The sequence below is a fragment of the Bufo bufo genome, chromosome 3 (genome assembly GCF_905171765.1).
Source record: "Bufo bufo chromosome 3, aBufBuf1.1, whole genome shotgun sequence".
NCBI classification, from domain to species: domain Eukaryota; kingdom Metazoa; phylum Chordata; class Amphibia; order Anura; family Bufonidae; genus Bufo; species Bufo bufo.
In genome coordinates this window covers 157,081,443-157,095,475 of record NC_053391.1, presented here as the reverse complement: position 1 = coordinate 157,095,475, position 14,033 = coordinate 157,081,443, and the positions used below count along the sequence as shown (strand labels likewise).

The 14,033-nt window shown below is 46.6% G+C and overlaps 1 protein-coding gene across 1 annotated transcript in view; it reads right to left on the bottom strand.

Moving 5' to 3' along the window:
- The window catches only part of LOC120994867 (acetylserotonin O-methyltransferase-like), a 393,295-nt gene extending 379,498 nt beyond the window's left edge, over positions 1-13,797 (bottom strand). Inside the window, exon 1 of the mRNA XM_040423734.1 lies at positions 13,541-13,797. Coding sequence (XP_040279668.1) covers positions 13,541-13,612 — 72 coding nt within the window. The 5' untranslated portion in view covers positions 13,613-13,797. The remainder of the gene's footprint in view (positions 1-13,540) is intronic.
- Positions 13,798-14,033: the final 236 nt, after the last annotated feature.

Here is a 14,033-nt window from a genome sequence, read left to right as displayed (position 1 = left end):
CAACGGACATAAAAGGCCTTTTATGCCACTGTATTTAACTAAGACAGGGAACATTGATGTCACGGATGGTGTTGCAGAAAACAAGAAGTAACAAATAAAGATCCGACTGACTTGATCCCAAACTAAGGAAAATATGGGTGAGCCCTATAAAAACCCTAGAGCTCTCCCTGACTGCTCAGCCCATGCAAATATCTGTATGATAGAAAATGGCATGTCCACGTACCTAGACTGAGTGACACCTGAAAACCCTATAATAGTGAGGGGACACGACCACCGGCTCCCTGCACTGAATACGGAGGGAGTCAGGGTCACCTAGGATCAAGCCAACAGGAAAACACAAATAAAGGAATAGACTTATCTGAGGAACCAGCAGTAGCAACTTCTAGCAGTGAGCACAATCCAGGAAGTAGTATAAACTGCAAAGTGAGGCAGTATGGGAGGGGATATAAAGGGAAGCAATCACTGCTAATAGATGACAGCTGGGAGAGGGAGAAGAGATGTCAAAGCAAAACCAAAACAAAAGAACATCATGCAGGAGGTACTGAAGAACGTCTGTCAGAACTTCTCAGAGCTCTGGCGGTGACAGTACCCCTCCCTCTACGAGTGGACTCCGGACACTCAGAGCCCACCTTCTCAGGATGGGACCTATGGAATGCCCTGATAAGACGAGTGGCCTTAATGTCCACCACTGGGACCCACATCCTCTCCTCAGGACCATAACCCTCCCAATGAACGAGGTACTGGAGAGAACCGCTGATAATACGAGAATCCACAATCCTAGAGACCGGAAATTCGAGATTACCATCAACCACAATTGGAGGAGGAGGCAAAGAGGAGGGTAAAGTGGGTTGGACATAAGGTTTTAATAGGGACTTGTGAAAAACATTATGGATCTTCCAAGTTTGAGGAAGATCAAGACGGAAGGCAACGGGATTGATGACGGACAAGATCTTGTAAGGCCCAATAAACTTAGGACCCAACTTCCAGGAGGGAACCTTCAATTTGATATTCTTAGCAGACAACCACACCAGATCACCAACATTCAGGTCCGGACCAGTCACTTGTCTCTTATCCGCCACACGCTTATATATCTCACTCTTGCTCTTTAGATTATCCTGAATCTTTTGCCAAATAGATGACAAAGACGAGGAGAATCTCTCCTCATCAGGTAAACCAGAAGACCCCTCTCCAGAGAATGTCCCAAACTGCGGATGAAACCCATATGCACCAAAAAATGGCGACTTATCAGAGGACTCCTGACGACGGTTATTTAAAGCAAACTCAGCAAGGGACAAAAAAGAATACCAATCCTCCTGATTCTCCGCCACAAAACAGCGCAGATATGTCTCCAGATTCTGATTGACGCGCTCTGTCTGGTCATTCGACTGCGGGTGGAAAGCAGAAGAGAATGACAACCGAACCCCCAAGCGAGAACAGAAAGCCTTCCAGAATCTGGAAACAAACTGCGTGCCCCTATCAGAGACTATGTCTGATGGAATGCCATGCAATTTGACAATGTGATCAACAAATGCTTGCGCCCAGCGTTTTAGCATTGGGCAACCCAGGGAAAGAAATGAAATGCACCATTTTGCTAAAACGGTCCACCACCACCAGAATCACAGTCTTCCCCGAGGAACGAGGCAGGTCCGTAATGAAGTCCATGGACAGATGTGTCCAAGGACGGGAAGGAATGGGTAACGGGAGGAGAGGACCTGATGGCCATGAATGAGGGACTTTGGCGCGAGCGCTGGTCTCGCAGGCTGCCACAAAGCCCTCAACCGACTTACGAAGAGCCGGCCACCAGAATCTCCGAGCAATGAGATCCACTGTGGCTCTACCCCCCGGGTGCCCAGCAAGGACAGTATCGTGGTGCTCCTTAAAAACCTTGTGTCTTAAAGCGAGAGGCACAAACAGCCTCCCAGGAGGACAAAGATCAGGAGCCTCTGCCTGGGCTGCCTGAACCTCTGCCTCCAATTCAGGATAAAAAGCAGAGACAACCACCCCTTTAGCCAAAATGGGACCCGGGTCTTCAAAGTTCCCCCCTCCCGGAAAACAATGTTACAGGGCATCCGCCTTCACATTCTTAACCCCAGGGCGGAGCGTGACAACAAAATTAAACCTTGAAAAGAACAAAGACCATCTGGCCTGTCTCGGGTTCAGACGCTTGGCTGACTCCAAGTAGGCCAGATTCTTATGGTCGGTAAACACGGTAATAGGGTGTCTGGCTCCCTCTAGCCAATGGCGCCATTCCTCAAAAGCTAATTGGATGGCCAATAACTCTCTATCTCCCACATCGTAATTTCTTTCTGCGGAGGAGAGCTTCTTTGAGAAAAAGGCACACGGTCGCCATTTGGCAGGAGAGGGACCCTGAGACAAGACCGCACCCACACCCACCTCAGAAGCGTCCACCTCAACAATGAAAGGTAGAGAGGTTGTACCAAGATGGGAGCGGAAGGAAAACTCTCTTTGATACTAGAAAAGGCCTTACGTGCATCTACCAACCAAATGTCACGGATGGTGTTGCAAAAAACAAGAAGTAACAAATAAAGATCCGACTGACTTGATCCCAAACTAAGGAAAATATGGGTGAGCCCTATAAAAACCCTAGAGCTCTCCTTGACTGCTCAGCCCATGCAAAGATCTGTATGATAGAAAATGGCATGTCCACGTACCTAGACTGAGTGACACCTGAAAACCCTATAATAATGAGGGGACACGACCACCGGCTCCCTGCACTGAATACGGAGGGAGTCAGGGTCACCTAGGATCAAGCCAACAAGAAAACACAAATAAAGGAATAGACTTATCTGAGGAACCAGCAGTAACAACTTCTAGCAGTGAGCACAATCCAGGAAGTAGTATAAACCGCAAAGTGAGGCAGTATAGGAGGGGATATAAAAGGAGGCAATCACTGCTAATAGATGACAGCTGGGAGAGGGAGAAGAGATGTCAAAGCGAAACCAAAACAGAAGAACATCATGCAGGAGGTACTGAAAAACGTCTGTCAGAACTTCTCAGAGATCTGGCGGTGACAATTGAATTGTTATGGGTGGTGGCGGATATTTGTGGGCTGTCATGAGGAATTTGAATCAAACATGGTCTACTGGTCACATGTGTTGAATTCCTTTGAGATCCATGCCTCATTTATTTTTAGAAATGTGAGGTAGTCAACACTCGTCGTGGGCTAGGCGAGTGCGCTTTTCGGTCACAATCCCCCCTGCTGCGCTGAACGTCCTTTCGGACAGGACACTAGAAGAGTGGCAAGCGAACAGTTCCATGGCAAATTGTGCCAGCTCTGGCCAGAGGTCAAGCCTGCCCACCCAATAGTCGTGGGGTTCATCGCTTTTCAGAGCGTCCACATCGACCGTTAACTCGATGTAGTCAGACACCTGTCGGTCTAGGCGTTCCCTGAGGCTGGATCTGGAGGACAGCTGTCGATGGGTCGGCTGAAAGAATAATCTCATATCAGAAGTGACCAACACATCTTCAAACCGTCCTCTTCTTGCATGCGCTGTTGGATTGGTACTCGCAACTGTTTCTCTGTGAGTTGAAATTCCTCTGCCAGCGCCCGCAAAAGCAGAATGCTGCATTTCTCGAAGCAAGGCCTGGAAGTGCTGCATTCTGACAGCCCTCTGTGATGGTGGTAACTGAGTTGAGCGAACCCAAACTGTAAAGTTCGGGTTCGTACCGAACTTTAGGATTTTTGGACCCCGGCCCGAACCCGAACATTTCAGTAAAAGTTCGGGTTCAGTGCTCGGCGCTTTCTTGGCGCTTTTTGAAAGGCTGCAGAATAGAAATGTCCCGAACTATTCGCCGGCGAACATCGCTTGTTCACGTTCGCCGCGGAGGGCGAACATATTCGATGTTCGGTCCGCCCCCTATACGTCATCATTGAGAAAACTTTGACCCTGTAACTCACAGTCAGCAGACACATTCCAGCCAATCAGCAGCATACCCTCCCTCCCAGACCCTCCCACCTCCTATCAAAAATCAAGGACAGCATCCATCTTAGATCCATTCGGAAGCTGCAGTGTTAGTGAGAGCAGGGACAGTACAGCTACTGCTGTTTTAATAGGGAAATTGTTAGCTAGGCCAGTGTTCTGTGTCCACTCCAGTCCTCAAAGACTCATCTGATCTGCTGAAAGCACAGTGTCCTGACAGCACCCCAAAAAGCCCTTTTTAGGGCTAGTACATCAGGGTGCTTTTTTTTTCTCTGTAACATAATTGCAGTTGCCTGCCAGCGTGTGTGTCAGGCCCACAGCGTGTACTGTGCCCACTACTGCCAGTGCCCACCACTCAATTCTGGTGTCACAGTAGCTTGCATTTAAAACAGTAAAACAATTTTTTCACTGTAATATAATTGCAGTTGCCTGCCAGCGTGTTTGTCAGGCCCACAGCGTGTACTGTGCCCACTACTGTCAGTGCCCACCACTCATATCTGGTGTCACAGTAGCTGGCATTTAAAACAGTAAAAACAAAATTCACTGTAATATAATTGCAGTTGCCTGCCAGCGTGTGTGTCAGGCCCACAGCGTGTACTGTGCCCACTACTGCCAGTGCCCACCACTCATATCTGGTGTCACAGTAGCTTGCATTTAAAACAGTAAAACAATTTTTTCACTGTAATATAATTGCAGTTGCCTGCCAGCGTGTTTGTCAGGCCCACAGCGTGTACTGTGCCCACTACTGCCAGTGCCCACAACTCATATCTGGTGTAACAGTAGCTTGCATTTAAAACAGTAAAACAATTTTTTCACTGCAATATAATTGCAGTTGCCTGCCAGCGTGTGTGTCAGGCCCACAGCATGTACTGTGCCCACTACTGCCAGTGCCCACCACTCATATCTGGTGTCACAGTAGCTTGCATTTAAAATAGTAAAACAATTTTTTCACAGTAATATAATTGCAGTTTCCTGCCAGCGTGTGTGTCAGGCCCACAGCATGTACTGTGCCCACTACTCATATCTGGTGTCACAGTAGCTTGCATTTAAAACAGGAAAAAAAATATTTCACTGTAATATAATTGCAGTTGCCTGCCAGCGTGCGTGTCAGGCCCACAGCGTGTACTGTGCCCACTACTCGTATCTGGTGTCACAGTAGCTTGCATTTATAACAGAAAAACAATTTTTTCACTGTAATATAATTGCAGTTGCCTGCCAGCGTGTGTGTCAGGTCCACAGCGTGTACTGTGCCCACTACTGTCAGTGCCCACCATTCATATGTGGTGTCACAGTAGCTTGCACGCATAGTACCACAGGGGCCGTCGTGGTCGTGGTGCTGTGATTTCCTTTGGCCCTAGAATAATGCCCAGTGTTCAGAGGCCACGTACTCTGAACTTGAAAAGTTCTGAGGACATAGTTGACTGGCTAAAACAGGACATCCAATCTTCTACAGATTCCGCTCGTAACCTTGATGCACCATCCTCCTCCAGCTCAGCGTTGGGCAGCTCTCAAGTTACCACTCGCCCGCCTGCCGCCACCACCAACACGAGCACCACAGCTGCTTCACTTGATCTTTAAGAGGAGATATTTATACATCAGTTGGAAAAAATTAGTGATGCGCAACCATTATTCCCAGAGGATGTAGATAACAGGGATATGTCTCAGTCAGGCAGCATTACACACATGGACGTTCGGTGTGATGATGATGATGATGTTGTTCCCGCTGCTGCTTCCTTTGCTGAGTTGTCAGATACAAGTGAAGCGGTTGATGATGACGATGTGTCCGTGGATGTCACGTGGGTGCCCGCTCGAAGAGAAGAAGAACAGGGGGAAAGTTCAGATGGGGAGACAGAGAGGAGGAGGAGACGAGTTGGAAGCAGGGGGAGGTCGTCGCAAGGAGCTAGTGGCACAGTCAGACAGCATGCATTGGCACCCTGGGTCAGCCATACAGCACGCCAATCAATGCATGCTGTTGCCACCACCAGAATGCCGTCATTGCAAAGCTCAGCAGTGTGGCATTTTTTTTGTGTGTCTGCATCTGGTAACAGCGATGCCATTTGCAAACTGTGCCAAAAGAAACTGAGTCGTGGGAAGTCCAACACCCACCTAGGTACAACTGCTTTGCGAAGGCACATGATCTCACATCACAAATGCCTATGGGATCAACACATGATGAGTACAAGCAGCACACAAACTGAAAGCCACCATCCTCCTCCTGGTCCAGCATCTTCAGCCACGTCAACCACTTCTGTCCTCCTTGCCCCCTCTCAACCATCCGCCACTCCGCCTCTCACCTTCAGCAGTTCCTGCTCATCTGCCCACAGTCAGGTGTCTGTCAAGGAAATGTTTGAGCGTAAGAAGCCAATGTCACAGAGTCACCCCCTTGCCCGGTGTCTGACAGCTGGCTTGTCGGAACTCTTAGCCCGCCAGCTTTTATCATACAAGCTAGTGGAGTCTGAGGCCTTCAAAAAATTTGTAGCTATTGGGACACCGCAGTGGAAGGTACCCAGCCGAATTTTTTTTTTCACAAAAGGCAATCCCCAACCTGTACTCTATTGTGGAAAAAGAAGTCATGGCATGTCTGGCACACAGTGTTGGGGCAAGGGTCCATCTGACCACTGATACCTGGTCTGCAAAGCACTGTCAGGGCAGGTATATCACGTACACTGCGCATTAAGTAACCCTGCTGACGGCTGCCAAGCATGGAATGCGTCGCTCTGCAGCGGAGTTGGTGACACCACCATGACTTGCAGGCAGACCTGCTTCCACCTCCTCTACTCCTCCTACTCCATCCTCTTCGCTAACCTCCTCGGCTGAGTCCTCTTCTGCTGCTGTGTCTTGCTCCACATCAACTGCACCCCCCCAGCTCCCCAGGGGCTATTCCACATCCCGGATACGACAGTGTCACGCAGTCTTGGGGTTGACTTGTCTGAAAGCAGAGAGTCACACCGGACCAGTACTCCTGTCCGCCCTGAACGCACAGGTAGATCTGTGGCTGACCCCGCACCAACTGGAGATTGGCAAAGTGGTGTGTGACAGCGGAAGCAATTTGTTGGCGGCATTGAATTTGGGCAAGTTGACACATGTGCCGTGCATGGCACATATGTTTATTCTGATTGTACAATGCTTTGTGCATAAGTACCCAGGCTTACAGGACGTCCTCAAGCAGGCCAAGAAGGTGTGTGGCCATTTCAGGCGTTCCTACACGGCCATGGCGCACTTTTCCGATATTCAGTGGCGAAACAACATGCCAGTGAGGCGCTTGATTTGCGACAGCCCGACACATTGGAATTCAACACTCCTAATGTTCGACCGCCTGCTCCAACAAGCGCAATGCCTGTAGGCTCATGCGTCCTTTTGATGAGGTGACAAACCTAGTCAGTCGCACCGAAGGCACCATCAGCGACATCATCCCATTTGTTTTCTTCCTGGAGCGTGCCCTGTGAAGAGTGCTGGATCAGGCCGTAGATAAGCGTGAAGAGGAAGAGTTGTGGTCACCATCACCACCAGAAACAGCCTAATCATCATCGCTTGCTGGACCTGCGGCAACGCTGAAAGAGGAGTCTGAGGAAGAGGAGTCAGAGGAGGAATGTGGCTTTGAGGAGAAGGAAGACCAACCACAGCAGGCATCCCAGGGTGCTCGTTGTCACCTATCTGGGACCCGTGGTGTTGTATGTGGCTGCGGGGAAGAACAGACCTTTAATGAGATCAGTGAGGACGAGGAACGGCAGATGAGTAGCTCGGCATCCAACCTTGTGCAAATGGGGTCTTTCATGCTGTCATGCCTGTTGAGGGACCCTCATATAAAAAGGCTGAAGGAGAACGACCTGTACTGGGTGGCCACGCTACTAGACCCCCGGTATAAACAGAGAGTGGCTGAAAGGATGCAGCAGTTCCAAAACACAAAAAATGCTTTACACAGCGTATAAGGGTGATGTCACAGCACAACGGGAATCTAACAGGGAAGAGGTGAAAGTAATCCTCCTCCTACCACAACCACAAGGACAGGACGCTTTACAGACGTGTTGTTGATGGAGGACATGCGGAGCTTTATAAGTCCTACGCATTGCCACACACCTTCGGGGTCCACCCTCAGAGAACGACTCGACCGACAGGTAGCAGACTACCTCGCCTTAACTGCAGATATCGACACTCTGAGGAGCGATGAACCCCTTGACTACTGGGTGTGCAGGCTTGACCTGTGGCCTGAGCAATCCCAATTTGCGATAGAACTTCTGGCCTGCCCCGCTTCAAGTGTCCTGTCAGAAAGGACCTTCAGCGCAGCAGGAGGTATTGTCACGGACAAGAGAAGTCGCCTAGGTCAAAAAAGTCTACATTACCTCACCTTTATTAAGGCGTGGATACCGAAGGGACTGACAGTGGGGGATGCATTTGACTAAAAAAGGCCTGATGAGATGCCTTGGGCTAAAAATGGTCCCCACGCTGCTGTATTTAATCTTTGCATGCCGGATGACTTGCGTGACTTCTCCGCCACCAACTAGAGTTCAAGCCGCAATGTTTTAGTGCACTTTCTGCCTGGAAAACATCAGCGGCTGCAACAATACCTATTTGTCAGGCATGTGTACATGCCAAATTATTCTGGCCTCTGGTGCTGCACTGTGGCTGCAAAAAAAAAAAAAATCACATACATGTGTCAATTTCCCTTCGTGATCGTTACCTTGTTATGGTGAAGGGGCTTGCGTATCACAATGAAGCGATCACCTCTATGAGTGTGTTGCCACACCCCAGATGATAAGGTCATTGCTTCATTGTGAACAGACCAAAAGCGATCGGCTGGCTAATTTTTCATAGAAAAAACATGAATTTTCTTTGTGATCATCTAAGGTGATCATTAAAGCCTACTAGGCCAACAATGGGCCCACACTGCAGAATCATTGTTTTCCGGGTCACTTAACTGTCACTGAACTACCTCAGCACGACCATAGGCTTTGAAAAACCACCATCGCCTGCAATCTCCCAAACGTGCGCACGAGCACAGTCATCACTACACCAAGATTGACGCATAGATGAATAAAATTTATGTCATGAGTGTGTCAACTATTGACAAATCTTTGCGGTTGTCTAAAATCTATTCGATACACGTTCCCTGATAGGGGACGTAACAGTGATTAAACTGATAAGAATAGTACTACTTAACACTCCACTCATATAGGCACGCACAGTGCCCCAAACTGGAAGTAAGAGGACCGACCAACCATCTTTTTCCATCTCCCGCTTCCTAAAATCTATTCCATACAACGGCCCCTGATAGGGGACGTAACAGGGATTAAACTGATAGGAATAGTACTACTTAACACACCACTCATATAGGGTGACACAGTACATTGCACGGCCCATGCGCAGTGCCCCAAATTGGAAGTAAGAGGACCGACCAAGCATCTTTTTTCCATCTCCCGGTTCCTAAAATCTATTCCATACACCGGCCCCTGATAGGGGACAAAACAGAGATTAAACTGGTAAGAACTGATTTTTTTAATAATAAAAAAAAAAAGAGGACAGCCTCTGGGGAGCTGGGTATTTTTTGGCCGCGTTACTGAACGCTCATGCACAATGGCTGTAGGCTCATGCGTCCTTTTGCGGAGGTGACAAACCTGGTCAGTCAAACCCAAGGCAACATCATCGACCTCATCCCATATGCGTTTTTTCTGGAGCGTGCCTGCGAAGAGTGCTGGATCAGACCGTAGATGAGCATGAAGAGGAAGAGTTGTGGTCACCATCACCACCAGAAGCAGCCTTGTTGTCGTCGATTGCTGGACCTGCAGCAACGCAGAGAGAGGAGTCTGAAGAAGAGGAGTCAGAGGAGGAAGGTGGCTTTGAGGCGGTGGAAGACCAACCACAGCAGGCGTCCCAGGGGGCTTGTTGTCACCTTTCGGGGACCCTTGGTGTTGTACGTGGCTGGGTGGATGAAGAGACCTTCAATGACGTCAGTGAGGACAAGGAACGGGACATGGCTAGCTTGGTATCCAACCTTGTGCAAATGGGTAGTTTGCGGTTGTGCAAATGGACTGTTTGCGGTTGTTTGCAGGGCGTTAAACGGAGAGTTTGGTCTGTCACTGTGAAGCGGGCGTAACCCTTACACTACCTGATCGATACAACATCATACCTGATCGTATACACACACTGGATGTTTTAAAGCACGTTATTCCAAACAATTTAGGAATGTTAGGTGATTTATGCCCTTTATGGATTAAAACCCTACTCTGCGTCAACTACGTAATTTTCCATGGGAGTTTTTCCATGGATCCCCCTCCGGCATGCCACAGTCCAGGTGTTAGTCCCCTTGAAACAACTTTTCCATCACTATTGTGGCCAGAAAGAGTCCCTGTGGGTTTTAAAATTCGCCTGCCTATTGAAGTCTATGGCGGTTCGCCTGTTCGCGAACAATTGCGGAAATTCGCTTTCGACGTTCGCAAACGGAAAATTTTATGTTCGCGACATCTCTATTGCAGACTGATAGTATGGTCAGTTATAGTGATGAGCGGCATAGACAATATTCAAATTCGCAATATTTCACACATTTTTGGCTGAATACTCGCCGTTAATTTGCAAATTTAAGAATTTGTGGTCTCCAGTCATTATTTGACTACTTGATTACGAAAATCGGCAATGTAATGTATTCACAATTAAAATTTGTGATTTGAATATTCGCGCTAAACACTGGTCAGTCACATGAAGGTCCTTACTGAAAGGTTAGATCACACTCATAAACAAGTGTTTGCTTCCATTCCAGACCCTGATTCAGTAGAAGGCACACACATTCTTGAGCCTGGAGATTGGGTAGTGATAAGAGGCACGTGAGGAAAACCTTTGAGCACAGATTTGATGGTCCCTTCCAAGTCCTGTTGAAAACTGCAACCTCTGTAAAGGTGTAAGGAAAGCCTAACTGGATTCACACCTTACATTGCAAAAAAGGTGCCCAACCCTGAGGATGGAGATCCTTGCACTTGTCCTCCTGTGTCTGAGCATTCAAGCTCTACATGTGAACCTAAAAAGTGACTGGGACAATGCCCTTATTAGGCATCATCGGGTCATGTTAAAAAAAATATATGACAGATGCGGACAATTATAAAAACTGTTGGATCTGTACTCACAGTCCTGTGAGTTCAAAGACTATGCCTTATTTAGCGATTCCGGTACCATGGTTAGAACTTGCTGACATAAATTGTAGAGAATTCTTATCTATCTGAATACCAGAAAATGAAAGTTTTGAGTTTAACTCCACTGACTACCTAGAAGACTAAATATGGGATGTGTTAGGCCTTGTAAACCAAACTAATGATGTACAATCTCAGTTAATCATAGTTACTAACCAGCATACTCTAGTTTTAGACTATCTTACTGCTAAGGAAGGAGGAATGCGTCAAATAATAGGATCTGGTTGTTGTCATTATATAGATCCATAAGGTAACCATCAAGTAAGAGCAGGTATCAAATAGATGAAAGAAATGAGAGATAAATGGCTGGATGCACATAGTGCTGACTAGGACTCTTGGTGGTCAGATACATTCTCTTTCTTTAATCCGGCAAACTGGTTTATAAATGTTGGTGGGTGGCTTATGGGTATAGTACAGGGAATAATACAGATTTTGTTGATTGTTGCACTCATTTACATTGTAATTAAGCTCAAATTGATGTGCTTGAACAGAGTATGTAACTGGAACAAAGGTAGAAAAGACTATGAGACATGTTGAGATGATCCCTCACACAGGTGCAGATAAACAGAATGTGGGAAACGAGCAGCAAGGGGAATGTCTGGCTGAAGTATGTGTATCTGACACCTGTGGTGAGTGAATATCTCAAAATGGGGGAATTGTGAGGGTTAAGACTCCATGTTGTGTCCTCAGCCTCCATGTTTGTATTTCATACTGCCATTTTACATTAATGAACTGTGAACTTCTTGTGTAAAGTTACTGCAACTTCAAGGTCACTCCTTGCCCCCTCCAACGCTTGTTAGAAAGGAATCTTAACAAGCATTAAGGAGTACTAGTATGTGGCTAGCACCCACAGTTAAGATTAAGGAGACGGTCTAGGTGTATAGCCAAGAAGATGCTCATTTCAGATTGTGTTTTTAATGAGTTAATGACGTAAATGTTTGACTATGTCTTCAGTTGGAAATGATCAAAAAATTTGCTTTATAACTCTGCTTTCTTTCAAAAAAGTCTAGAAACTCTTGAAACACAGCTCTATGCCTGTGTTGGTTTTTCTCTATGGATTTCCATAACTTCTAATTCGGAGTCCACCGCTTATCCGGCATTGGGTTTTTGCCCTAACAAAATAAACGCATAGCACCCGCACTGAATCCTGACCCATTCCTTTCAATGGGTCTGTGCACATTAGTTATTTTTATGCATCATTTCTGTGTTGCGTGAGAATAGCAGAATGTTCTATATTCAGCATTTTTCATGCAGCCCTGAACCCATAGAAGTGAATGGGGCTTCAGTGAAAAATGCATTGCATCCAGATGCAATCCTGGTGCAATGTGTTTTTTACTGATGGTTGCTAGGAGATGTTTGTAAATTGAACCGAACTTGCTTGCGAAATGGTGCGAATGTCTCTGAACGCATCCTGACACAATGTGTATCTTTTGTGTGAAAGAGGCCTAAGGCAGCTATCCTATGAGTCAATGTTCGACCATTCAACTAGGGCTTGAGACATGACTTAGATAATAAATAACCCAGCTTCTCATCTGCGGATAGCTGTTTCTGACTTAGGCCTCTAAGTTAAGCCAGTACTCTCTGCTCTGCACTGATGAGGGGAAATCACCCCAAAACAGCTGTCTGCAGATGCTGGTTTACCATACCTGTCATTTTGGACTAATATTCAGCCTATTAGACCTCACCCCTGACAGGGTCTAATAAACTATCAAACTTGGCAGAAACAGGAACCATTGTTAGTACTCTGGCTATCATACCAACCATCAGTCAATGCAGGTGAAAGAGACCCTGCCTCTGAAAACATTTAGATGCAGCTGTTGCTATTGATAATGGCATCTAATGGGTTAAACGGCCGGAACTGGAGGTTTCTCAGATTCCAGCTGTTAGAGAAAGAGCCTGGCTGCTATTACCTCCAAGCACCTGCTACACCAAACACTGAAAACCAGAACCAGGCTTAAACAGCAGGTCAGTAAAAAGGTACACTGGCAATCACAAATGAAGTAAATTAAGTCTCTCACCATGATTTTAGACTATTATCTGCAGTAATACATAAGCAGTGAAGAGTTATTATTTTCCTACAGCTTACATTCCCCCGCTATTAGCACTCAAAGTTGCAATGAAATACACGTTCAGACTTTTGTTCAGCGCTAACACAATGTAGACCTGTGGGTATTCACAACAATCCTGAGAAATGTATTTCAGTACAGCTTTTAATGATGACAGCGGGGGAATGGGGCAATAGAAAAATAAAAAAGTTGCAATCAATCCAGATTTTTTATCTGCAGTGCTACTCATGTATTACAGCAGATAATAGTCCAAAACTGTGGTGACAGATTCCATTTTAACTTTCCACATTCTTAAAAAACATTTATGTTCCATAACATTGGAGAATTTATATCTGCAAAAATGCATTTATGTACTTACCTTTGAATTGAAAAATCCATGACAATATTCAAGAAGTATTTGTGGAAATTCAAGTTCTTTCGAGGAGCACATGTTGATGGGATAAGCTATATTGTAGTTCAGTTTTGAGATTCAGCGATTTGTATTTATTCTGCGCTATCCCTGCCTGTGTTCCCGCTGTGTTCCAGTCCTGACTGTGTGCTCCTGCACTTCCAGTTCAGTTTGGTTCTGTATGAACAATTCCTAAGGAGACAGTTGCTGGAGGGCTACGCAGGAGCATACAGGCTGCAACTGGCGGAGGATTCTGGTTAACAGGACACTTGATGACATAGTAAGTGATGTGCATCCAAACCCTCAGGGAACTGCAGGGTGGTGACTGACGAGACATACACAATTGCAGATGTGTCTTTACATATTGTACATGTAAAGGCTAGGCAGGAGTATACAGGCCGCAACTTGCGGAGGATTCTGGTTAACAGGACACTTGATGACATAGTTAGTGATGCGCATCCAA